Source organism: Cuculus canorus, chromosome 19, assembly GCF_017976375.1.
Source record: "Cuculus canorus isolate bCucCan1 chromosome 19, bCucCan1.pri, whole genome shotgun sequence".
Lineage (NCBI taxonomy): Eukaryota > Metazoa > Chordata > Aves > Cuculiformes > Cuculidae > Cuculus > Cuculus canorus.
Genome location: NC_071419.1, coordinates 4,162,072 through 4,187,432, shown reverse-complemented (window position 1 = coordinate 4,187,432; position 25,361 = coordinate 4,162,072). Strand labels below are relative to the sequence as shown.

Genomic DNA, 25,361 nt, shown 5'->3' with positions numbered 1-25,361 from the left:
TCTTAACAACTTTGTGAGAGCTGAAGAAAGTTAAAACCCTGAGGATGAGGAAAAGGACACCAAAAGGGCAAAAGGAAGGCAGGGGGGGAGCAGAATAAAAGAGAAAGAGAGGGAGTGGGGAGAAAACAAGAATTCCTTGGCTCGTTTTGAAGTAATAACCAAATAACGTATGAAGGAGATGAAAAATACTGCTTTAATTAAACCCAATGTATTATTGCTGGCATAAGGCCACAGTGGGCTATGGCTCTGCTGGCACTGGATGCACCTTGCGACTACAGCTGTGTCGGGCTGTGCTCCTCAAGGTCACGGCAAACCACTGGGAATGTGGACTGCAGCAGGGCAGCTCGGTCCATCCCCCGTGGGCACTGCAGCAAAGGCAGCTGGGGGTCCCCAGGCTATGAGCCGCACGGGATGGGATGCGATGCTGATGCTGTGGGGGAGCAGAACTGGATCCATGTGAACGTTTAACTGCCCTCAAGAGCAATTTTCTCCTCTTCCCTCCCACTCTCCCTGCTTCACAATATATTGCCCTCCTGAAAGATCTACTACATGGCCTGGCTAGCCCCAAAGTGGCTATTTTTGGATGCTGTCTCTAGCATTAATTTGCCTTCCCTCCTCTGCTATACTTCACCCTCCCTTTGGTGAGCAGCTTCAGACCACGTGTTTTGAAACAGCGCTCAAATTTGCAGTGAGTTCAATTAAAACTCCAACCAGGTGGTGGGCCCAGGAGGGAAAAGAGCTCTGGTGACTCCAGTGGAACGATTCCATGCTTCGCTGGCTCTCAGGGCTGCCGTGCCTCTGCTCAAGATGAGAGCCCATGGGAAGCAAGGAGCACCCAAGGCTGGCATGTCTAACCGTGTCCATGTGCAAAGCGTCCACACGGGAGGGAGGAGAGTGATGGGTGGGAATCACAGAATCACCAGGTTGGAAAGGACCCACTGGATCATTGAGTCCAACCATTCCCAACACTCCCTAAACCATGTCCCTCAGCACTTCATCCACCCGTTCCTTAAACACCTCCAGGGAAGGCGACTCGACCCCCTCCCTGGGCAGCTGTTCCAGTGCCCAATGACTCTTCCTGTAAAGAATTTTTTTCTGATATCCAACCTGAACCTCCCCTGACAGAGCTTCAGGCCATTCCCCCTTGTCCTGTCCTCTGTCACTTGGGAGAAGAGCCCAGCTCCCTCCTCTCCACAACCTCCTTTCAGGCAGTTGTAGAGAGTAATAAGGTCTCCCCTCAGCCTCCTCTTCTCCAGGCTAAACAACCCCAGCTCTCTCAGCCGCTCCTCAGACTTGTTCTCCAGCCCCTCACCAGCTTTGTTGCTCTTCTCTGGACACGCTCCAGAGTCTCAACATCCTTCTCGTAGTGAGGGATCCAGAACTGAACACAGTATTCAAGGTGCGGTCTCACCAGTGCTGAGTACAGAGGGAGAATAACCTCCCTGGACCTGCTGGTGACCCCATTTCTGATACAAGCCAAGATGCGCTCATAGTCTCACTACAAGGCAGGTGACATTGGGCCATCATCCCAACACTCCAACATCTGGCACAAACAGTTGCTCAAGCGCTTGCAAGATGTGTGAGGAAGCCCATTTCAGAGAGAAGCTTCAAAGCATAAAGGTGCAGTGAAAGACCAAGAGGCACCCAGGATCTTTACAAAATTGCCTGTGTGCATTTCCTCTCCCTCGTTGTCCCCTGGGGATTAGTGACAACAGCAAACAGCCACGTGAAGCGCAGACAAAAAAAGCCACCAACTCCATCTGCATGTGGCTCAACTGATCATGGGAACCGGTCTCAGACTTCAGCTCCGATGGGCGAGGGGTACAGCAGCTGCTGACACAGGGCTACACCATCCCACACAGCTCCAGCAAAAAAAAGAGAACCTGGAGGTGACCTCTGTTTAACCACCACTTGTTAAAATTTAAAAAGAAATCCACCACAAGACATGACCTCCTTTCTTTTACATGTATCTTCTGCGTTTAATCTCTATTTCCTTCTCCAGTGCTCACCATGCCAGAAAGAAAGAAGTCAGAGAGCCATAAAGAATATTAAAATCACAAGCACACACTGCCAACTATAAATCCAGCTCGAGGTGCAATCAGTTCCTGTGATAAACCCCCCCATGTAAGACAAGGAGACAGCAAAGAAAGAGAAAAATACTTTCTAATGAGAGTTTCCTGGAGACGGCAGCTCTGTCAGCCCTCCCAGCTTCACCTTGGCCACCAGTAAAGCACTGGAATGAAAGTCAGGTCAGGGGAGGAATTAATAACCTGTATCTCCACAATAGCAGCTAATGGCTAAATAAGGATGCACGGAATGCAATTAGAAGGAAAGTCACATCGAGGAGAGGATTACTAAATGGACCATCTAAAATCTGGAGCTGAAGGATGGCTTTTTAGAGAAAGCTTTTGGTTTGTCCTCTGTTTGTGCCTCTCTCCTCAGTTGCCCATGCCGCAAGCGGCTCTGGAGAGACCCTCTGGGTCCCCACGTCACTGCTGCAGGAACAGAGCTGCCACCTCCTCACGGCACCTCTCCCCTTCTCCAAAACAGGGTGCCACCACCCCAACTGCAGCACAAGTCACCTGGGGCTGGGACCATGCCATGGGCTTCGGGCAGCTCTTGCCCAAATAGTCCTTGCTCCTCCCCAAAATCCCTTTGTGCAGCAACATTAATTTAATTTAACCCTACTAATTACGGCTGCTATTTAAAATCTTTCATCTTATGTTCCCTTATATCCATCTACATTATTTTATTAAACATAGAAAAATTTAATCTTCCAGCACTGAGCCGCTGAGGATTAACCCCCAGCAATCAGCTATAGATAAACATATTGAACACTTTTCTATCCCATCAGTTATTCCTCATGTTGCTGGTTTTGCTGCCTTCCATCAGATTACCTTCGTGGGTCCCTGCCGGGGCCCCTTCAAGGAAACATTTTCCACTTGAGCTGGCTGCAGAGGACAGATTTGATGCGGTCTGGAGAGGCAAAGGGCTGAGAGCCGCTCATGCCCCTACCCCACCACATCCACATCAAGGCTACACCAAGAAAAAACAAGTGGGTGAACTTTTAACCCAATGTTTTTCACCGGGTTTCCCTCATGCACATCCAGGTCCAGCACAGGACACCTTCATGCAGTTTATCAACTTGGCCCCAACCATATACGGAGAAGCATCTTCATCTGGTTGGGCAACGGTGCTGCTGGTGCTGCAGCCATGAGCTCCTCAAGAGCAACCGTGTTATTTGGGACCAGTTTGTACCTCATTATTTTTAAAAAACGGAGCAGAAACGGTAGAAGTCAAGGAGTCTAGAAGCTCCTGATTAGCTGGGAAGTTCTTACAGGTGTCCAGGTGCACTGCATCTTCATAAACAGTATTAAATGCTAAGGCTGGGAATGACGAACATTAATGAGTGAAGTATTTTGAGTTCCCTGAAGCCCAAAGGGTATGTGGAGATCCCAGTTAATTTAAATTCATTTGAGAATGTCTCTTATTTAATATCATTAGTTAAGCTCCAGACTTTGTTTTCTACCATCACAAAAAACCACCTGCTGAGCCGTTTATCCTCCCAGCCCGCGCCCGGGCTGCAGCGAGCCCGATCTCGCTCCGATGAAGAGTAAAAACCCCAGTGACATCAAACACTGCTGGAACAGGCTCTTAGAGATAATAAACCTCCCAGAGTAGACTTCTTCACAGACAAACCCTACAGCATTCAACAGCATCGCTTCCCGAGATCAAAGAAGAGAATGCAAGGAGGATTGATCTGATGTGTTTGCTTTAGAGCCTAAAAGAGAAGGAAAGACCAAGTAATTTGTTATAGGGGTTAGAGCAAGCTTCTCCTCTTAAGGACAGGACTTACAGGAGATGATGACTCTCGACACATGATGCAAAGCAACCCCTCGATCCTACAAAACATTTAGGCTACTTTCTGGGTCGGAGAGCTTGCACACGCACAGCACACCCTGCAAATGGAATGCGCTCTCCCAAGGAAAGGCAGTAGCAGTCCACAGCCAGAGTACAAGGCGATAATCTATTAATATTTCATGAGGCACCTAATGCAGAAACCCTCCCTTGCTCTCAGTGGTCACTGGGTTATCCCACGATCCATCCCACGCTGTAACCTCATCAGCCGCCCCTGCGCGCTCCCCTGCAATCATCCTCTCTGCGGGGAGAAGGTGCAGCTCCAAGCACCGCCTGGCTGCTCTCTCCTCTGAATTATTTAATGGGAAGAGCCAGGTAGGCTGCAATTCTAACAGCAATAAGCAGAAAGATTTATTTATTTATGAGCATATTTCAGCACCGAAGTGCCTTGTCCTAGCAAATGAAGCCAGTCATTCACCTCTGCAGTATCATCACAGACAATACAGAGGGTCAGGGATGGGTCAGTTTTACTCGGATTATTTCGTACAGTAGCCTCTTACTCTCCTGAAGTCATCCAAAGAAAATCATGTGGTTTTGCGAGACATTTACACGCAACTGAAAATGGATTAATCATCGGCTTCGGTGGGATTAGGCAGATTAAAGAAGCATTTCATTTACTGATGTATCAAGAAGTGGCTGTAAGGTGAGCAGGCAAAGAGGTGACCTGGAGCTGCTTCTCCAGCCCCGCTCTTGACCCGGGCAGCACCTCCGAGCTTTGGTTCCCATCTGTGAAATGAGAACAGCGTCAAGGAATGATTTTGGTGAAGTGCTGCAAGATGGATGAAAACCACACTCTTAATGCCCAAGAGGCACTTTCATAAAGCAGAACGGAATCACTTCTTTCCCTACAGAACAAGACACATCGGAGCATACCAAAAGCTGCTGAACTTAATTAAAATCATACTATCGTGTTACATTACTCATCTCTGGAAAGCAGCACCTCATGCCGTGCCAAATTTTAGACACGTCCTCTGAAAAATTATGATTTGCTTTTATTTGTGGTCTGGAACTTGGAAAAACTCTCCCAAGATTAATTCTGATAGAAATTCAGCAGGGAAATAGCAAGCTACATCATCAGATAACACAAAGATGATGATTTTGCAGGAGAGTACTTAACGGCATTTAGCACAGAGCGTTGCACAGTGCCCAAGGGTTAGCAGCATGCACGGCTTTATCTTTAGCTCAGATCTGAACCGAGTATTTCTGAAACAAGAAAATAACAGCTCGTATAATTTGATGTTTCAACACATTATCGCATTTTTAAAGAATTCTCATGTACCAATGCTCCACTCGAGCAAGCAGTGTGATTTTTCTCTTCACTTCAGCTCCACGCTGACGATAACAGATGGATAAAACCAAAAGGGGAATCCAGAAAAATCTCTCTCGAAGCTAAAAAAAAATAACTCTCTGGGGTAACAGCACAACCAATCAGTAGGAAATGATTTGGGCCAGATCTCTGACTCAGAAGAAAATTGGATTTGAAAATGCCATGGTTGCAAATCAAAAGTAAGCGTAGCGACAGGGACACGTGCATCCCTCCATCCTGGTGGGACAACCCCATGGCCTTAGTTCCACTAGGAACATGCAAGCGGCAGGCTGGGGAGGAGGGAAGATGCTCTTTTCAGCTCACATGCTGGCTTCAAACTGCAGCAGCGTCCTGTGGAGTCCAGCACCGGGGTGGGAGGTTCCACCCACCATAGAAGAAGACAGTCAGAGCCTTCATCCCTGCGAGTTGAGTGCAACCAACCCAAGCTCAGGGCACGGTCACCGGGCAGACAGCACCATTCACCCAGGGAGCATAAAAATAAATCACAGTCAGGATGTAAAGACCTGGGATGCACCCCATGGTATTTAACATCATCATCACACGGCTTTATAACTGCCCAACCTTCAAAAACACCCTGTTAAAACAAAAGCCTCAAAACCTCCCTGGGTTTAACTTGGAGCAAAGCAGCACAAGGAAATTCTTCTAGCAGTCTGAGCAGCAGTTTCCCTGCTGTACCTGAGCAGCTGCAATCCTATGAAATGAGTGCCAAGAAAAACAAATAACTACCTAAATATCTATTTCTGCCTGCTTCCAGCCCAGCCCAGCCCCAGCACTGCTGATGAAAGCACGGCCAGCGTAGCCCAGCCAGCAGGGTCCTACTGTGCAATGCAAACCAGACCCAAGCAGACCTCCTGGGCTGAGCAGGGCTGGGATGGTGCAAGGGCAGCCAGAGGGAGCCCCGAGAGAAGCACAGTGCAGGCAAAGTCAAGGAGCAACGACAAGACAGGTAGATGCCAAAAACCAGCAAGCCCCACGGGCAAATATTAAGCAAAGCCGTGCATATCAGAGTTGTATCTTCATTATGCAACGCTGCTGGTAGGGAGGAGGCAAGAGAAAGTGCTTTGCTTTTATTAGCAGATGCTTATGGGGCGACCTCAGCATCTCCCAAGCCTACAAAGGAGCCGCACAGGAAAACATGTCAACGATATTTCTCAGACTCTCTTACGAGCAAGTCTGTGAGGACACATACTTGCCAAAATAAATGTGTTAAAAACATTGTTAGCTGGAAAGGAACTGCTTTTAGCTCAGGATCCTCCTTCTTGACAAAGGAAGAATCTTTATAGTCACTCCTAAAGAAAGTCTGCCCATCTCACAAGAAACCATCTCCACTCAACATCCCATTTGCAAAGTCTGAGGCTGAACCTCTACGGATTTGTGCTGCTCAGGAGTGGTGGTCAACCCCAGGGCTGGTCCCAGTTCTGGACTCCCTGGTGCACGGGAGAGCACTGCGCACCAACCCTGCTTATTTCCAGCCAAGGATTTCTTCCACAGCTTTATTTTATAGCTACACTTACAGTGTGTACAACGGATATACAACAACAGCAAAAAAAATAATGGGCAGAGTGCAATTACAGAGAGTGCATTGGCAATAAATGAAAGAGTCCTTGTGAGGCCAACTTTACAGGAGAAGGGGCTCGGTAACCACCTCCTCACACACCAGGACTTAATCATTAGCGACTTTATATGCTTGCCATTTTCACACACAGCTGGTCCGCCTCCTGTGTTGAGCTACCATCCCGAGGAGGAGAGGGATGAAAGAGAAACTATGATCAGCACGAAGCCCCCATCATACTGGAGAACCTCAGCAAATCCCATAAAATATTTCCCCTCATCTCCCCTGTCTCCTCCAGGAACATCTCCCTGATCAGCTACGCTAGGGCTTGTGCCACCCCATCTTTTGCAAGAAGTGGGTTTTGCTGACAGGACCACAAAATCTCCTTTACAGGGTCACCCCCACCGCAAACGTAAGGGTAACCACACACCGGGGCAGGGATCAGTCCAACTGGGAAAAGGATTAAAGCCATGAAACCTGGACATACTCTAGGCTGAATTCTGAATTGGTGGATGTAACGTGGAGGAGTTTCCAGATCAAACACAGCTGACCAGTGACTGAGACACTGGGAGCAGAGATGTGCCCATTTCGTAGAGCATGTGGCTTGAGGCTGACCAAGCAGGTCCAGCTCTGATTGTCCCCTCCGCCCTCTCCCGCAGGCTGGGCACTGTGCCGAGGAACGCCGCTCGCTCAGCACCGCAACACTACAACCTCGTGAATGGCAAAGGCAGGACGCTTGCGACTCTCCCTTCACATTCCTCCTCCCCTTCACCCACACAGACATCCTGATATTATTGGCAAGCCGTTATGAACAGAAACTCCGGGGATGATAAAGCTGCAAATCTCATTTTGAGCACATCAGTCCATTTTAACAATTTACCCAGGCAAAACTGAGCAATTTTGAGCCTCTGCAGTAAGGCACGGGGGCTGCAGACAGAGCAGGATGGCAGGAAGGTCTTCTTGGGTTTAAGGAGAACCTTTCAGGTCCCTTCCAAACTAAACCATTCTACGAAATCCCCACTGATGGGAGGATGCTGGGACAGCATTTAGCTGCCTTGAACTCATCCAAGGCTGCTCCAGCCTGCGCTAATCCCAGTGCTGAGCTTCTCTCCTCTCAATTCACCATCTGCAGTGTAGAGATGTGCACCTCAGCCCCAACACTCGCTCGCACTGGATCTGCAGGGGGTGGAGGGCACCCAGCGACTCAGGTGAGCGTCAGGACCAGCGCCAGCCCATGCCCTGGAGAGCCAGGAAGGTTTCTCTCCTCCACTAACACGTCCAGCCTCCTGCAAGCAAAACAGCAATCCTGGCTCCTACTGTATGGGACTTTGAGGGGACTCGCAGGCATCCAAAGGGCTGTCACCTCTCCCAGAGATCAACCTTGCCCTGCAGCCACAGGGAGGCAACTGGCAGCTCCCAGACAAGGGTTTGTCCTTCACCCACTGCCAGCAAATCTGCTCTGTCACCTCAGGGCACGCGATGTGCAGAGGTTAAATGTGGATAAAAGAAAATCAGCATTTTGGCTTCTTTTTATTTGTTTGTTTAAATGCAAGGTAAACCTCAGCCCAAGGCGATGGGTTTGCCTCACTGTGTTTGCCTGGAAGTAAAACTAATGGCACTTATTCTTCCCATCAGCTGCCTCCGACCCAAGGGGACCCTGCCTTGGCCACCAGCATGATGAAAACACAACCACCCACCTCCCTTCTCCTTCCTTTCGCCACCCAACCAATGCACCACTGCTTCTCTATCAGGAGAAAACCTCCTCTTGACAAAGAAGATTCAACTTTCCTCCCTATTTGCAAATGTTCTTAAAGCTATTTTATTATCTGCAGTGCCTTCTGAAGAAAGTCACTGAGAGGTTCAGTTCATATATAAAGGATTTATTTAGATTAAGGGCATCTGTAAAAGGCCTTTGAACATGCTAACTCCTTCCCGTTTTCAGATGGTTTCGCTGTGCACACATTAAAAATGCATGCAGGCAGCATGAGCCAATATTCCTTAACCTTCTGCTTTGCTTGCAAAACTCTTGCTTCCAGGAAAAACATATATCTCAGGGAGATGAAACAACACATGTCCCCTCCGCTCTCACAGCTCACATCGAGCTGGCAGAGCTTGCTCACACAAGATGGACAATGGACGAAGCCCAGAGAATGCCAGGATCTACCACAGGCAACAGAGAATAAACTGGGCTCTAGGAGGGAAGTCTTGGAAAGGGAAGCTTTAAGCTGAAGGAGGAAAGGAAGGAACCTCAAAGCCCATCCAGTTCCAACCCCCTGCCATGGGCAGGGACACCTCCCACTGGATCAGGGGCTCCGAGCCCCATCCAACCTGGCCTGGAACCCCTCCAGGGATGGGGCAGCCCCCACTGCTCTGGGCAACCTGGGCCAGGGCCTCCCCACCCTCACAGCAAAACATTTCTTCCTGAGATCTCATCTCAATCTCCCCTCTTTCAGCTTAAAACCATTCCCCTCATCCTATCCCTGCACTCCCTGATCCAGAGCCCCTCCCCAGCTTTCCTGGAGCCCCTTTCAGTGCTGGAAGCTGCTCTAAGGTCTCCCTGGAGCCTCCTCTTCTCCAGGCTGAACAACCCCAACTCTCCCAGCCTGTCCTCGTATGAACGAGGCACTACTCAAAACCCAACCTAGTGTGGTGGTCCTTACAACTACATGCTTCTTTCTTCAATTATGTATCAGGGAAACACCGTCTGTGCTGGCTGCAAAGCCTCGTGCAAGACAGAAATCTATTTTTGCTGTCATTAGCGATTGTCACCTGCGAGGAGGTAAGTCAGCGCTGCACCGTGCTGGAGGGTGACACCGTTTTCTGCAGGACCACTGAAGCCTGCAGCCAGGACTAGAGCAGAGTAGGAGGAAAGACACAGCATGGGCTGTAGCTACAGCTGCAATAAATTAAGCCCAGCCTTAGCAGGGTGCTGCAAATCAAACATCGCACTCAAGATCATTTTTTTGCCATGTTATGCTGCTTGTAGCTTGTTCCTTGGAAGAGACACACTGTCATCTCAACATAACTATCCTGCTAGCTATCTGATTTACTCTGCAAAACAGGGTTTCTCTGGCAGGGTTCACGTATCCAGAAATTATTAGACAGAAAGACTCTGCTTTTTTTTTTTCCTCCCACAGAATAGCATCCAAGATTGATTTTTATTTTACTACCCTCCACGCCATGAAACTTATTTAAGGACAAGTAACAAGACTGGGGATTTATTTCATTCTCAATTTGCGTGATCCTGAAGTTTTAGACCCCAAAATAGGAGTTGGAGCAGAGCCACCTTCAGTCAATGGGACTGAAGACCATACAATCCATATAACATCCTCATCACACTGTGTTTGTCATGTTTTTAAGCGCTGTGCCGAAGCCAACAAGACTCTTCCCATTTATTTCAATGGCAGCATCTTCACTGAGGGAGGGAAAAGTCATCGGTGGGGACCCCACTGAGCTGAAGGACAGGAGAGGCCAGTGTGGCCAATCCCTTTGGGGAGCAAGAGCTGCTGCTGGGTCTCACAGATTAAATTAACTCATCCGAGATTAGTTTCTGTCATTAAGGCTTTCATGATGGTGTACCAAGAAATCATCTAATTAAAAGGAAAAGGCATGCGGCGATGGACAAAGCGAGGGCGCTCTGACTGCAGGGGACAGCAGTGATAGGAATGGGCACCCCCAGGGGGGTATTTTCCAGCTAGCAGGAGTGACAGCATTTTCTGTTCTTGCAGAGCTGGCAATGAGGAGGAGGAGGAGGAGCAGGGTTAATACGCAGGAAAACAGCATTAGAAGCAAAGATTCACTAAGCTCTGTGCTATTCTTGTGTAATTATGGTGCCAAAGGCTTCCAAGATAAGGGATTTTAGTGGGAATCGTAAATGCTGGTTGTAAAATGAATGAGAAAAAGGCACATATCCACAAGAATAGCAAAGCCTCCCTGCTCTTGGATTCCAGCTATTGCTTAACCCCCATTCCGGGCAGCAGGAGACCTCAACGGAAACAACAGTGATTCAGCCAAAGCCTTACCAGAGGACCCAGCTCATCCATCCTCCGAGCTGACACCAGACCTTCCTGCCCACGGAAGGGCTTTGACAGTCGCGACACCTTGGCAAACTCCTCCAGTGTCACACTCAGCCCTTGCAAAGACACTGCAGCTAATGGGTTTCCCCATTACCCCCTGCCTCCAAACCCCTTGGAGATTCTTTTCCCTTAAAATAATAATCACTGCAGGCTGCTCCAGGACTCAGGGCTACCTTTAATAATAAATAGTCCCTAACTTACAGCACATCTTTATTCCTCAACATGCTTTATAAACCTCTGCCCCAGTCCTGGTGGGATCAGTCAGGTTTCTGTTTAGCAGATGGGAAGGCTCCAACTTCCTTTTAGACATGAAAAGCTGATCCCCTCCAGCAATATCAATGCAGGTAAGGCAGTGAAAATATGTCCAAGCAGTGAAAATCATGGCACAGGGTGGTCAGCATGGGCAGCAGGACTAGAACTAACACAGGAGCCCCATCCAGCAGGTCTAGGACAACTCTGCATGGGGACAACTCTAACCTAAATCTAATGGTGTGGAGAATTTTCCCCACAGAGGGTTGTTCTCCCTCTGCATCAAGTCCACGGGCCAAAGCCCTGGCTGGCACTGGCTCTGGGACATAGCCGCAGCGCAATGCCATTTTGCACCCTGACCAGAAGAGCAGCAAGATAAGTTCTGTAGAGAAAAGCAAGAAAAGTAAAACACAAAAAACTCCCCAAAATGCTGGGAAGATACTTTAGGCTGAGAACTCTTCCCAGTTCTATCTGTGGTCTTCATTAGAAGATGCTGCCAGATTAATAATAAAAACGCACGCAAACAAGAAAACCAATTGCAAACCAATTTCGCAGGGAATTGAACAAAGACCAGGATAACAGCCCGGCTTAATAAGGTTGTCTGCTGCTTTTAATTCCCTCATCATGGTTCCTTCAATTAGCAAAGGAGGAAGAGCCCCAGCAGCAGGGCAGCTCACCCTGGGTGCCAGGCCAGGTTACTTATTAACTCCCATTACCCACTCAGCCCTAATGTGCCTTTGTCAAAGCCAGGAAGAAATTTCCCAGCTGTTAGGGACTGAAAAGCCACCTGGGCATTTCTGGCAGCCTGAGACGGTGTGGAAATGCTTCCTTTTGCAGCGGCACAGACCAGGGAGTACGGCGAGTTGATGGGTGGGGGACATCGGCAGCGCAGCTCCATGACCTGGTGGGCAGGGTGAAAGGGACAAGCAGTGCCGACTTTCCTGAGATCCTGGTCCTCAGCTACACAGTCGCTGCAGTGGGGACCTGAGCAAAACCTTCGGTGAGAGACACTAAAGCCCACTCTCAGCAGTCACATCGCACACAACTCCTTACATTTTTCACACTCCGTAAGGTGCTTTTTCAAGTACCCTGCCTACATCCCAAAAGCATCCTTCATGTCTGCTTAACCCTAAAATATCCCAGCCATATATAATGCTTCTAAAGAGTCTGGTGATAAAACGTGGGGAATATAGACAGACAGAGAGAAACGTTATTTAAAGCATCGTATTGAAAGGATCTTACCTAATTCCTTTGGTTTGAGCAATACTGTGGAAGGAGAGTCTGGATACTGCAGAGATCACCTGGAAACGAGAGAAAAAGATTCTGGTGTGCTTACTGAAGAGAGAGGAAGGGTTGGTGGGAACTTGAGGACCTATAGCCTGGTAGTTGGACCTAAACACCCACTGAAACGGAGGGGCTCCAGTACCACCCATCAGTGCCATCATCATCATCACCAGGGCTTAAGGTTCCTTTCCAACCCAAACCATTCTATGATACTATGAGTGCAAACACTGCTTTCTGCTTTACTGGTGAGCACAGAAGATATTTAACCCTCAGCTACAAAGATATCCATTCAACAGCATCATCTGAGGAAACTCCAACAGGTTTCATGCAACACCGAGAACCACTGCCAAGACTGAATGGTCTTGCATTTCTATAAAGATGCATCATCAGTTTGTCAGAGGTGAGCGCAGACCATCGCCCTTTTCTGGCAGGAAACAGCTAAGAAGTGATTCAACAACAAAATATTTTCATCAGCTTCACAATCAGGAACATAAAGCCATGAGCTATTTTTTCTGAAAACTCCCTTTTTCTGATGGAAGTTTTAATTGCTAAGCAGATTTTTCAATTAAGAAAAAGGAAGAATGGGTTTAGTCCCTTATAGATAGAAAACACGTTTTACTCTTGCTCATATTCATCATTTCAAAGCTAGATGGAGAAAACAAACCTATTATTTTTGGTCTGGTTTCCCAGCCACTGGAATGAATAGAGATGCCTACATCCAGGACACAGATAAAGGACTTCTTGAGCAGTCCCTGCTGCCCAGGGCCCCTAGCTCTCCTCTGGGTGTACAAACTCAAACATCACAGGGCTGTTGCTACCTGGAGCTGCCCTGCACCCAAATCCAGCCATGAGGAACCCATAAGCACCACTTTCTTTAGGGAGGATGCTTCCCTGGTTTGCTACGTTGCCTGCAGACCAGAGAGAGAATGTGCCCTGAGTGAGTGCCTGACTCCTCTCCTGGGACTGCCACTGGTACTTGAAGCCTCTCTTCTTCCCGTGATATTACCCAAGAACTTTAATCAGAGTCACATCAAGGATCCTCATGCAAGTCCTTCCCTCCACAACAGGCATGGAAGCACAAGGCATTTTTGGGGGATGCATGCACACAACTCCTTGGGTCTGCCCTGTAACTCCTGCCGCAGCAGATCCCAGGCATCTGCTCCATCTTCTCCATGTTTTTGTGCCCTTCATCCCTCCAATTCCTGCTTTCCCTTACCATTGCCATGAATTCCAGCATGGCTGTCAGCTGCCAGCATCCCACGTGTGGACCCGAAGCAGCAACAAAGGAGCTGCCACAGTTTGGCATTTAGCGGTTGACTTTCACGCAGAGAACAGAGATGCTGAATTATTCAACAAGGCCAATGAGACTCTGTCGATGTAAAAACTTGGCCAAGTTTCTCCCTGGTATAAAATGTCACCGATACAGAAAGGAGCTCCAGAGTAAGAGGGAATTTTCCTTGCACCTCAGATGGTTTCTTGCCCCAGCACATGTCCAGCAAGAAAGCTTTACCAAAGCATTCTTCCACATCCTTTTAAGATGCTCCCTCTGATATTTCCTTCTAAGCAGAGGATGTGGATAAAGGGTTTTTTTTATTTTAATTAGACTTTTGCTACTGCTATCCTGAGCATATTTTGGCCTATTTCTCACTCTCGAGAGCCCATCTGGAGAGCTACCAGACCACCACCCCGGCATGCCTGGTTTTACAGGGATGCCCTGGAGCCACTGATTACAGACCGTAATTACTGTGCAACTACAAGAGAAACCGTAAACTTTCTCAAGCAGAAATTTAGTGCCACGAACATAAATGAAGTTCCTCGTTTTACTGCAAACTAACCAAAAAGCAGCACGGAGAAAGATTAGCGGCTTCTGGAAAAGGTGCTCTCCTTACCGATGAGACGGAAGATTCCCACCTCCATCTCGGGCAGGCGTTAAGCAAGCCTGGTTCTCCGAGTCCCTCTCACACCCCAACCTCTGTCCGGTCGCTCATTTGCTCCGGCTTTGAGAAGTGTCAAGCAAAGATGAGGCTTTTGGTAATGTCACACTTCAAGGAGCAAATCTGCTCCAGAGAAACCCAAAGGGGCTGAGCCCCCATGGAAGCAGAAGGCAACCCTGCCTGTAAGCTCCACACGAACCACATCCCTCCCAGTGCTGTGAAGTGCAGGCTGCCACTTCAATCCACGTTTTTAAATAAGGTTGGCTTTGCCTTTAGAAATGACGGGAACAGCAACAGGAGAAAGCAGGTCAAAACATAACCAGGAGTGAAAAAAACCCAATTCTTACACCCAAAATTGTCAGGAACTTAAAGACTACTCCAGGCATGTCATTAAATCTGTCTGTGCCTGTCTCCCACCTCTAAAATTTTCCCTACTTTGGGAGAGGTGATGGGACTGAGTGCATTAACATCCATGAAAGGCTCGAGGGTTCATTGAGGCAGAGCTGCGGCGCAGAGCATCGCAGTTGGCAAGCTCTACCTACAAATCCTGAGCCCAAACAGGGCTGGAGAGCCCACTGGCATCCCCGGCTCCACTGCACAGGGCTTAAAATAGTCCACGGGAAGCTCTAGACTGATTGAATGAGTCTCTTCTGCAGTCTATTATTAGACTTCTAAAGTACAAAAATCAGTTTATGAATCAGACGGTTATACCGCAGGGTTTGACTTCCAGGGAAATTTAAGAGAAAAAGTGCACTGTTCTCTCCGCCAACAATTTCTGCTTTGTTCTTTTATGAAGAGCCCCGAGCACTGAACATCCTGGCACATCAAAGCCCGGGACCTGGTTCTAGCGGCGAGCACGCGCAGACGTGCCTGCCTACACTTTGGCTCCCAAATCGATGCTCAGGTACGTAAGCAAAGCGACCCACTTTGAAGGATCAGGTACAAAGAGCTTCTGCAAAGCTTGGCATCTCCAAAACCATGACGGAACAGTAACGGTCCCAATATCAGGGAGTAATTTTCCAACAACAACTCAGTTGCCAAGAGCAAGAAAAGCCAAGTGCAACCCCAGCTCCTCTTACAGCTCCTGTGCTCCAGCCGCCAGCCCCCAGCCAGGGAAGCGCTTAAGCATGCATTTAAGGATAAGTAATCCTCTCGATTTCAACAGGATTAAACAACATTCTTAAAAGTAAGTCAATCCTTAAATGTTTGCTAAACTGTGTCTCATTTTCCTTGTAAAGCAGCTTCTTCTTTGCAGAGAAACCCAGCAACGTTTCCTGCCGCTCCCAGCTATCATTTTCTATCGGCTGGGCAGGATCCGTGCTGTTAGGCACCCACACAGCAGTTGGCACAAGGGGTTCCTGATCTCATCTGAGGCTTAACGGTGCTTTCACAATACAAGGACATATTAATACAACTAATACAGATATGACACTAAGTGGAATTACAGTTCACTGGTTATTTATACCTCCCCGTTTCTTTTACAGCAACGTGGAATGCAGACGCTTCATTTCCCAATGCAAACAGAACGATAAAAAAGATTTCACAGAATCCTTAAGGTTGGAAAAGACCTCCAAGATCATCCAGCCCAACCATGAACACACCACCACCGTGCCTACTAAACCATGGCCTGAAGCACCACATCTACATGTTTTTTGAACACCTCCGGGGACAGAGACCCCAAACCTCCCTGGGCAGCCTGTGCCAATGGTTTCTTGCAGTTCCCTTTTGATTTACACTGATTATTTCATGAGCTCAGATCTATGGGTTTCTCATCTTAAAACTAAGCAACTGCTCAGAACTGGGAAACCGGTAGAACTCCGGCTGCTGCATCCTGGAAGAGCTCCTGGAGCTCACTGGAAGCCAAGAGAAATAGCTTCCAAATATGCTGGTCCCTTGAACTGCACTCAAAAAGACTACAACGACTAAAATGGCATCACACCCAACCACTGTGCTACCACAGCAACTGGAGGCTCTCCTGGCCCCATCCTGAGGAAAGCACTCCACTCAGCGCCAGCAGACAAGAGGGTTAACAAAGCACCTGAACGCGCTGCTTGGGAAAACTATACCTTTATCTGCGCATTTGTCTTCTGGGCGAAGGAGGGCTGTGGGCTTAAATGACATGGGCTTATGGAGATTATTATTATTATTACTTCTTCACTCGTTTCTCAATGCAATTTCCTCCAAGAAAATGGCATTCAGCATGCAAACATTACCATAAAAGCTATAAATAACGTCCTGCTGACAATAAGATGCCAGAAGCAGAGCCATAAAGGGATGCGGTGCAGGTGATGTACAGAAAGACTTTCTCTACAGTGGACCTGCAAAGGGGTAGTGGGAAATTTCTGGTGGTTTCACTGTGCAAGGTGAAGGATGCCCTTCACGTTCCTCCCATCCCAGTTTGCCTTGTACTTTTAGACACGGGATAAATCAAACCACCCAGCTCATCATTAACCCACTGGCACACTGGGAAGAGATTATTGCTGTGACTCAACAGACCAGAAACACGGCATGAGGGCTGCGCAGGTGATTTCAGAGCTTGAGCATCAGAGGTCTCGTGAAGACCCTGATTTTCAAAAGGCTCCAAGTTCTGCACTCCTTGGGAAAAAGGAAGAAAGGGAAAAAAGTAAAATCAAGTCTCAAACTGGGTTCCTCACACCTACTGGTCACTTTAAGAGCAACCCGACTGAGTAAAGAAAAGAGATTCTTGGAAAGAAAATAAATAATCCTCCCCCACCCACCATAAGAAATCCACCACTTTTCTTCCTCCTTAGTATCAATGCTTTCTTTCATGAAATACGGATTTAAAAATAAACCTAAGCAAACAAAAAATTAAATTATTATGTTTGTGCTCTTCCATTTCCTCCAGCATTGTTTATTGCTGATGGTATCTCTTCGCGTGGGGAAAACTCTCAAATAAACTGCTTTACTGCTTTCTTATTTGAAAAAACAAATTGACCCAGCTGGGCTGGAGCACACTTTGCATACAAGGAACATCCCGTGAGTGAGTCTGAGTAAGCTGATGGGGCAACAGCCAGGCTCACAGTGAATATTTGATTCTAGGCAAATCAGAAGCTCTGCACAGAGGTGATAAGTTTGATCAGAGACCTGGATGCTGTCACATCTGCACATACCCGTCTTGGGGGGGAAGGTGGCTTCAGAGCCTGAAATTACACGGAGTAATTTTCCGGTTTGCCCCTAAACTCGCAAAGGGCAAAAGAAATCCTCAGGTCAAACATTCCCAGCTTCTGTGGGGGCAGAAACCTGACCCCAAATGAGAGGCAAGCTGGTTAAATTATTTCAGAGTTGGACAATAGCATCTAAGAGTAAAAATACTGACGTGAAAAGTCCCAGGGACAGGGTTACTAAAATAAAAGGAGCCATGAAAGCAAGTAGGTTTTGACCCAGCTGCCTCCAGCTTGTGATGCTGAGAACCCTCAATTTTATTCCACTATTGCTCTGGTGGACATGTGGGTGGCCAGTCAGCTCGTGTTTGCTCGTCTCCACCTGACACAGCGCATTCCTGCACACCTGAGGCATTTCCCAACACTTTCCACCCAGCTGCACACACAGACTGAGCTGTGCACAACCACCAACAGCTATTTGCAGTCCGCAGCAGCTTCCAGGCTGCCACCCCCTGTTTGCATACGCCTCTCCTTTGACTCATCCTTCAGCTAGACCAGCCCTGGCTAGTCAGCATAGCCGAGCTCTCGCTGAGAGCCAACACAAAACACAATCTCCTCGTTCTGGATCAATTCTTTGTGCTCTATGCATGCTATTGCCCAGTGCATAAATCCTTAGAGACCTTAGAGCACGCGTGCAGCAAGCACAGCACACGTTAAACCTACAGCTGCCTTCCAGCCCTCTTTCCAGACACCGCACAGCCAGCTCTGCTGCTACTTGAACATCAAATAGATGTTGCTGGGAATTCCTCCGATCAACATCTCCGGATAGATGCTGGTCCACAGGAGGAGCATCACTGTCCATCACTTTGGTGGAAGAGCGGCGGCCAGAGGCCATGCAGGAGGAAATTAGACTGCAGTGTGTTACTTCCTTAGGATGTCAAGGGTGGCAAAGCCCTGTTACAGCATCAAATTAGTTCGATTTTCCTACAGCCAGAGCTCGCTCCTCTCAATTGGCCCTCATCCACCCAGCTGGCTGCTGAGGACAAGAGTTATTTCATAATAAATTTGCACAACTGGATTGTGCCTTTCCAGGTCGGATGCGCCTGTCTGCCCCCACGGCTCCTCTCCAGCCCCTGGAGATGCCACAGCTTCACCTCCCATTCCCACTTGTGCCAGGTGGAAAGGAAACGTGCTGGGGAATCATGGTGTTTGCTGACGTGCAGTGTTTGGAGAGGCACCAGCTGAGCAGATTTGGGCTGATACATATTTGATAAGGATTTGAAATCTAAGCCAGAGAAGTTCTCCCATGCTGATGTGTCCAGGATTCTCTCTCTATATTTCATTACAAGGACCACGCCACAGATGGGGAACTCCATCATGGTCCCCCAACAAATACCCATTCCAGGGATCCTTGGCTGCCATTCCTTTTTGATTTATTGAAATATCAGCACCTCGTGACACTGCTATGGAGCTGCAGACGAGTTTTAAAGCCCCCATCAAACCACAGGAGATGGAAGAACCAGAAACGTAAAACAAAACCCATTCTCCAGAGCAGGTGGGGAACAACAGAAACGCTTGGTTTCCACCACCCCTCTGGGTTTGCTGCTCCCTTGGCCTCAAAGATTTGTGTGTGGCATTAAGAGCTGTTCTCAGGAATGTAGTAAATATCCTAAAGCCCCAACAGTGTTTTGATGGAGAGTCGGCCAGGGATGCGAGGACCATGGGCCTCACTGGGGCTGGACTTCCAATCTCCAAGCTGGGGGCACGAAAGCCAGGGACAATCAGGATTTTGCTTCTGGAGCTCAAGAAGGTCTGCTGGAAGTACACGCTCCTCCCTTTCTAAAGGGATCCTTGGCCATGGAAGTAGCAAAGGGTTAACATAATCTGAAGTGAACATCTGACACAGATTGTCCCCAAGACCTCTCAGCCACAGTTCAGAGCTTCGTGTCAGGCTGCGTTATAGTTACTGTCACGTTACAGGGACAAGCGATTACACCTCTCAAGATAATGAGGTTAAGCCCTCTAACAAGAGCCCATCGTCAGAGATGCACTTTCCAGGTGAAAGCATCCTCACCAAAACCAAAAACTCCTCTGAAGGCACAAGGGAGGCACCAAGGCTTTGTGTTATTTCATTACAAAGCAGCTGGTGAGGGAGTGACGCCCCAGCAAGGCTGCCCTCACAGCATCATTTACCAAAGAAAAGCCGGAGTACGTACAGCAATTTTTACAGACATGATGATAAAAAAGGTCTAAACTGCATCCCCAGCTAACCTGACAGTCCACGCAGCGTTCAGGCACCAGAAGTGTTTCCCACGCCCACAGCTCCGCTCTCTGGAGCCCCAGCACCAAACCTCACCAGCAGCGCGGGGCAAGAGTGAGCCTCGAGGTGCTGTGGACACAGCAAGGAGGCAGCCTGCAGCACCCCCATCCCAAACCAGAAACCCTTTACAGCTGCAATCTGTGCCTGCCGTGTTCCCAGGGGATCCTCAAACCCCCATATTTGATATGCGCCGGATTACACTTCTATTATATAAGTTATAAGTGAGCTCGATGCCTTTACCCCCTCGCTGTCCTTGAGCCTTCAAAGAGGGGGAAAGGGGCAACGCAGCTGGGAGAGCGCTCGTGCTGCTCGGAAACGCCACCCTGCTAATGCTGGGAAGCATCACCTGCTGTAACTGCAAATGCAATGAAAGCTCAAAGCTCCACGAGGAGTCTGGCAAAAATTGGTCTGATGCAGGACAGTCATTCCCAAACAGAAGGAAGAAAATCCCCAAGGATTTTCTCCCAAGGGAGCAGAGAGGGAGGAAACCGAAGAAGCATATTTTTCTCCTGGCTCCTGTGCTCCCCATGGTGCTGCCGGCACTGCCAACAGCTTTCCAGATCAGTCCTGGATGAGAAATTACATTAGAAAAGAGGAGAGGAACAGGACCCTGGGAAGAGAAAGAAGAGTGAGTTCCGGCACCTGATCCTCAGCCGCTGTAAAATCACCCCCATCTCCATCAGCTGTTCTGATTTACAGCCTGGACTCTGTAAATCATCATATTGGGGCTCTGATAACTTGGGATGTGCCAGGGCTCCAGACAGCTCCTCTGCTTCCAGAGCACCACTGTGTCTTGAAGTCCATTAGCTGTAATGTGCTTCTCTAAGCACAACTGCCATTCCACTATATTTGTTTGGCTGGTCTTTTAAAACAGGGTTATTAAATCAAGCATTATTTTGCATTAAACCCATGATTTGGCCACATTACTTGTTGGGGATGCAAATATTAAGCAATTAGCAAAGCCTCTACTGATTTCCAGTGGGAACAGGACTTTTAACATGTTTATTTTGAGCTCTTTGGGGCCAGCATAATGTCTGCTACCACGTAGCCCTATAATAGCAAACAGTCACTGCAATATCAGCAACATCCCCTGACAAGGAGGAGAAAAGTGAAACTCAGGTGGATTTATAGCTACTGGTTGAAAAGCTTTGCATCCTATCGCACCATCATAAGCTTTCCAGACGCACACACATCCGCTCCCATGTTTAAGACACCAGTCTGTCTTTTCCTGTTACAGAGTGGCTGAATATCAGGGGGAACATTGTCATATGTCTCTTAGAGGACCCTAAGCCTCGATGTCTGTGTTCCTCCATCCCCTCTGTGATACAGATTTCCCCATCCCATAGCAAAGCCACCAAGGCGGAGCAGAGTCCCTCACCTCCTTGGGACATGGACACGATGCAAAGGCATAAGAGGACAGACACAAACCAACCCAACACAGAGAAGCACAGAGAGCTGTGAACAAGCCCAACCGTGGTCTCGCTGTGCTGCTCCCCACGTCGCTCACAATTCCCAAGCACAGAAATTAATGCCCTGAAACGATAGTGCTTTCTTTATGCTGCCAAGTTCCTTTAATACAACAGCAATAAATACTTATTCTGCTACTTAACAGCCTTTCTCCTCCGACACGGATGCTGAGCTGCTGTCTCGTTCGGTTACTTTTACTATCACTATCTGATAGCCTGGCAATGACTGTAGTGAGAAGCTAGCTTTGATGGGACTTTAAAAGCCCGCAGGGAGGGGAAACCCAAGCAGTTTCTCCCGTCAGCAAACACCAGAGCCAATAGACACGAACCGAGAAAGCATCTGCTGCTGCACCTCCAGCTGAAAATGAGAATAGATATTTCCTCTGCTGGCCCCAAAACACTCAAAGCAGCAAGCTCAGCCCCTACAGAGAGCTCAGCAGCACCCAAGGGTGCTGGTAAGAGCTCAGGGTGAGAAAACGGCAAGGCTACATTCAGCAAAGCTACAAGATTGTGGCAAACTCAATAGCGCGGTAGGTGCCACCACACTGTGTGATACAGACACCCTGGGCTTGGAAGCAGTGTAGATATGAAGCCAAGGTGATGGCTTGATCTGGAGGAAGCGCTGGGTGAGGTGAAGCAACTTGTTTCCTCTAAACAGCGGGGATTCATGAGGCATGGAGGAGCTCTGCCTGCTGCAAACCCACCCAGCTGCCTGTGAGCCACCACGTGCTTCCCTCCCGCCTGGGGACAGCCATCCCCTGCTCGTGCTTGGAGAGACACTGCTACAGCCAACACCTCTGGCTGGACAGGAGAAGAAAACAGAAGCCAGAGCGAAATTGTCTCTTTATGCATCCAGCACTGAGACCGTACAAGTGAGACCAGAGACTCGGTGCTACCACAAACATCCTGTCTAAGGATGCGTTGGAGCTTGCCCGTGGCAGCAGACTACGAGAGGGTCTCCAAGACACCTCGGGGAGCTGTCATGCACATCGAGTCCTCCAACACCTGGCACTGCTACTATAGGGAAAAGAATCCAGTGCTTGGTCAGAGGCGCAGGGGTGAGTGTCCATGCAATCACCCATGTCCTCCTCTCGCAAAATGCCCCCTTGCATCTCCACTGCTGTCCCTGCCTCAGCTTGGCCCAAATCAGTTTGCACAGAACTTGCAAATAACGGGAAATAAGACAACCGTTAAACACTAGTATAAGAAAAGTGGGAAAATGAAAAGCCTTCCTATCCAAAAACTATTTATGAGAAAAGCTTGTTAGCACCTGTTAATGCTGATTTGGAAATGAGCCCTCAGCCTGTGCCACAACTGTGGGGTTTAAGGTGATGCCATCCAATCTCACGTTTCTCCATGATATGGAACAGCATTAATTAAATATTAAGCTAAACTATTTCCGCACCGGCTTGCAGCAGCGCGTGAAACTGAAACCAAGGATCAGAGGGATGTGTCATTAAACAGCAGCCTGGCTGGATGCTCCCTTTCCCCATGGCACTCCATGTACAAAAGGCAGAAAGCACGTTCTTTGGTCAGCAAAGATGGCAATCAAACACTCCAACGTGACAGACCACAGGAGATCCAGCCCAGATTGATTTCAACTGAAAAATTGTCCTGTTTCCTCCACTTTCAGGTGAAGGAGAAGGATGCAATGTTTTGCACATAATGATATAGAGACTTTGATTTTATTCACAGACTTGCACATCTGTTTCAGCATCCTCTTGGTGGATGCCCAGAGACAAGGAGGATTCCCAGAAACGCCTGAGGATGGGGAGACCAAGCTGAGGGCTGGCAGTTTTCCTCCAGAGCAAAGATATTATGAAATAGCCTCTTTAGAAAAAATGCAGTGCATAACTAGAGAGGGTTCATTTACACAGCTTTAATAGTTACAAAAGCTCCTTATAAAAACGTGTCCTTCGGGAAACAAAGGTAATGAAGCCAGGGAACTGTGCTTTCCTGGAAATGAGAGGAGGAGAAAAACCACAAAGAAGCTGGCTAAAGCAGGAGCTTGGTTCAGGTCTCTGGAGCAGACACTCAGGTAAGTGCACCGCCACTGAGTGAACCTCCCTGTGTGGCTGCGACAGCTCCATCGACACCAGCAAGGACTTGGCTGGTGGCCAGCTCCTCGCCTCGTGACCCGGTGCGGTTCTCCATCCCATCCAGCCAAGCTGGCTCCTACCCTCTCCCCCAATTAACATTGCAGTGGAACCCTAATGAACCTGAACAAACGCCAAGAACTGAGCAGCAGAGGATGGAACCAAGAGCAGCACATCAGGGAGGCAAGGTGCTGGGCATGGCCCCACGCTCCCCTTCCCCAGCAGGGCACAGAAGTGAAGACATCAACCAGGGAGCTCTACCGTCATCTTACCCCAAAAGCACAGAACAGAATCAACTACCTTTCAAAGAAGAAAGGAGAAAAAGAGCTGCTAGCCAGGTGTATGGGGCTCTGTTCTCCCTAAACCTAGCCCAGTGTCCCAAACGGTAGAGAGGAGGTTTGCCCCATGTCCATCCTTGCTGCACAGCCCTTCCTGGGTTCAGGCAAACCACATACATCTGTGCTGATGGGATTGTTGTCACACAGAGAGATAGCTGCCCTTCGATTTTTGTAAGCAAGTACACATGCAATGTTACTGATATTCCCAACACAAATTCCCACCAATGTATCTGAGACTCCAGGACACCCCTGTGGATACAAGCACGGCGGGATGACCTTGGGACACCAGATTATGCTCCTGTTGCATTCCTGTAACGTTACAGTCCCGCTGTAATCACGGAGCAATAGCGAGGTGCCCAAACAAAGCTCAGCAGCTATGCCCAGTTTTGATCCATGGAAAGCAACGGTTGGAAAGCACGGCCACAGCATCCTGCATGATATGTGAAACCTCTGAAGTAGTGAGGAGGAACCACACTTCTAAAGAAAATCATAGAATTATGGAATGCTTTGGAAAGGACCTTAAAGCCCATCCAGTTCCAACCTCCTGCCATGGGCAGTGACACCTCCCACTGGATCAGGTCGCTCCAAGCCCCATCCAACCTGGCCTGGAACACCTTCAGGGATGGGGCATCTATGACTTCTCTGGGCAACCTGGGCCAGGGCCTCACCACCTACACAACAAAACATTTCTTCTCAAGACCTCATCTCAATCTCCCCTCTTTCCGCTTAAAAATCATACATAAAAGCAAGACGAGCAAACTCAGCCAAGTCCCAACTCAGGCTCCTGGTGCCAGCTCCAGCAGTTACTGTTTTGAAAGTAGTCTCCTGCGGTTTTTGCTCAGTTCTCCTCTCTAAAATCTTTCTGCTTCTTCCAGAAAGAAGGATCCTCGCACGGACCCGACTGTTCCGACACCCTGGAACACCCTTCTGCTCTGCGAAGCACACAGCCACCGTCCAACTTGTACCTCACCTTCCCAGCACTTGGCAAGGAATCTGCTGCTGAACGTCTGCCTGCCTTCCCCGCCGCCCCGCCACCTTCCGCACGGAAAAGTGACAGTCAGGTAGGGCGATTTTGAAGGAATTGACTCAAGCATGGGAAGCCGCGAAACACGTAGGAGGACGTGGGTGCTAACAGCCCTGACCTCAGTTTGTGGTGGAGACTCTGCTGAAAGCCACCAAGCTGTGCTGACTTACGCTCGCTGGGCACGTGGCTCTTCCTGCTTGAAGAACAGCAAGAACAGAGAGGGGGAAAAAAAGCCTTAAACACTAATTAGCTTAAAACGCTGGTAAATAGATTTACACGGGCAGTCTGCAAAGCCCTGACTGCAGCGGTTAACTCGGGCACACAGGGCTGCCGGCAGAGTTCAGCTTGCATCACCTCATGTCATCACACAGGACCAAGTCACCACAAAGACACATTATGCTGAGGTATTTGAGCACCAGGAGAATAATTTCCATGCATGGGAAGGAGAAATGACGCCGGCTGATAGCACCATTCATCATGCATTTCTGTTTCCAGGCAGTCCAAACCCTGGCCCTTCTACTCAGGATCTCTACAGGCTTTGGAGATCCTAGAAAAGCCCCTCAGGTACCCAAGTGATTTCCAGCCAAGCGGATTGCAAAGGCTTCTGTTGCCCAGGGAGGGACACAGGAGGCTCTGCAAGGAGAGTCTCTGCCAC

General features: G+C 48.6%; 1 protein-coding gene across 4 annotated transcripts in view; it reads right to left on the bottom strand.

Annotated features, from left to right (window-relative positions):
* Nucleotides 1-25,361, bottom strand: part of VAV2 (vav guanine nucleotide exchange factor 2) — a 149,205-nt gene that overhangs the window by 39,264 nt on the left and 84,580 nt on the right. For all 4 annotated transcript variants that reach the window (XM_054084152.1, XM_054084154.1, XM_054084153.1 and 1 more), the window contains exon 3: nucleotides 12,365-12,423. In XM_054084152.1, the coding sequence (XP_053940127.1) occupies nucleotides 12,365-12,423 (59 nt within the window). The remainder of the gene's footprint in view (nucleotides 1-12,364; nucleotides 12,424-25,361) is intronic.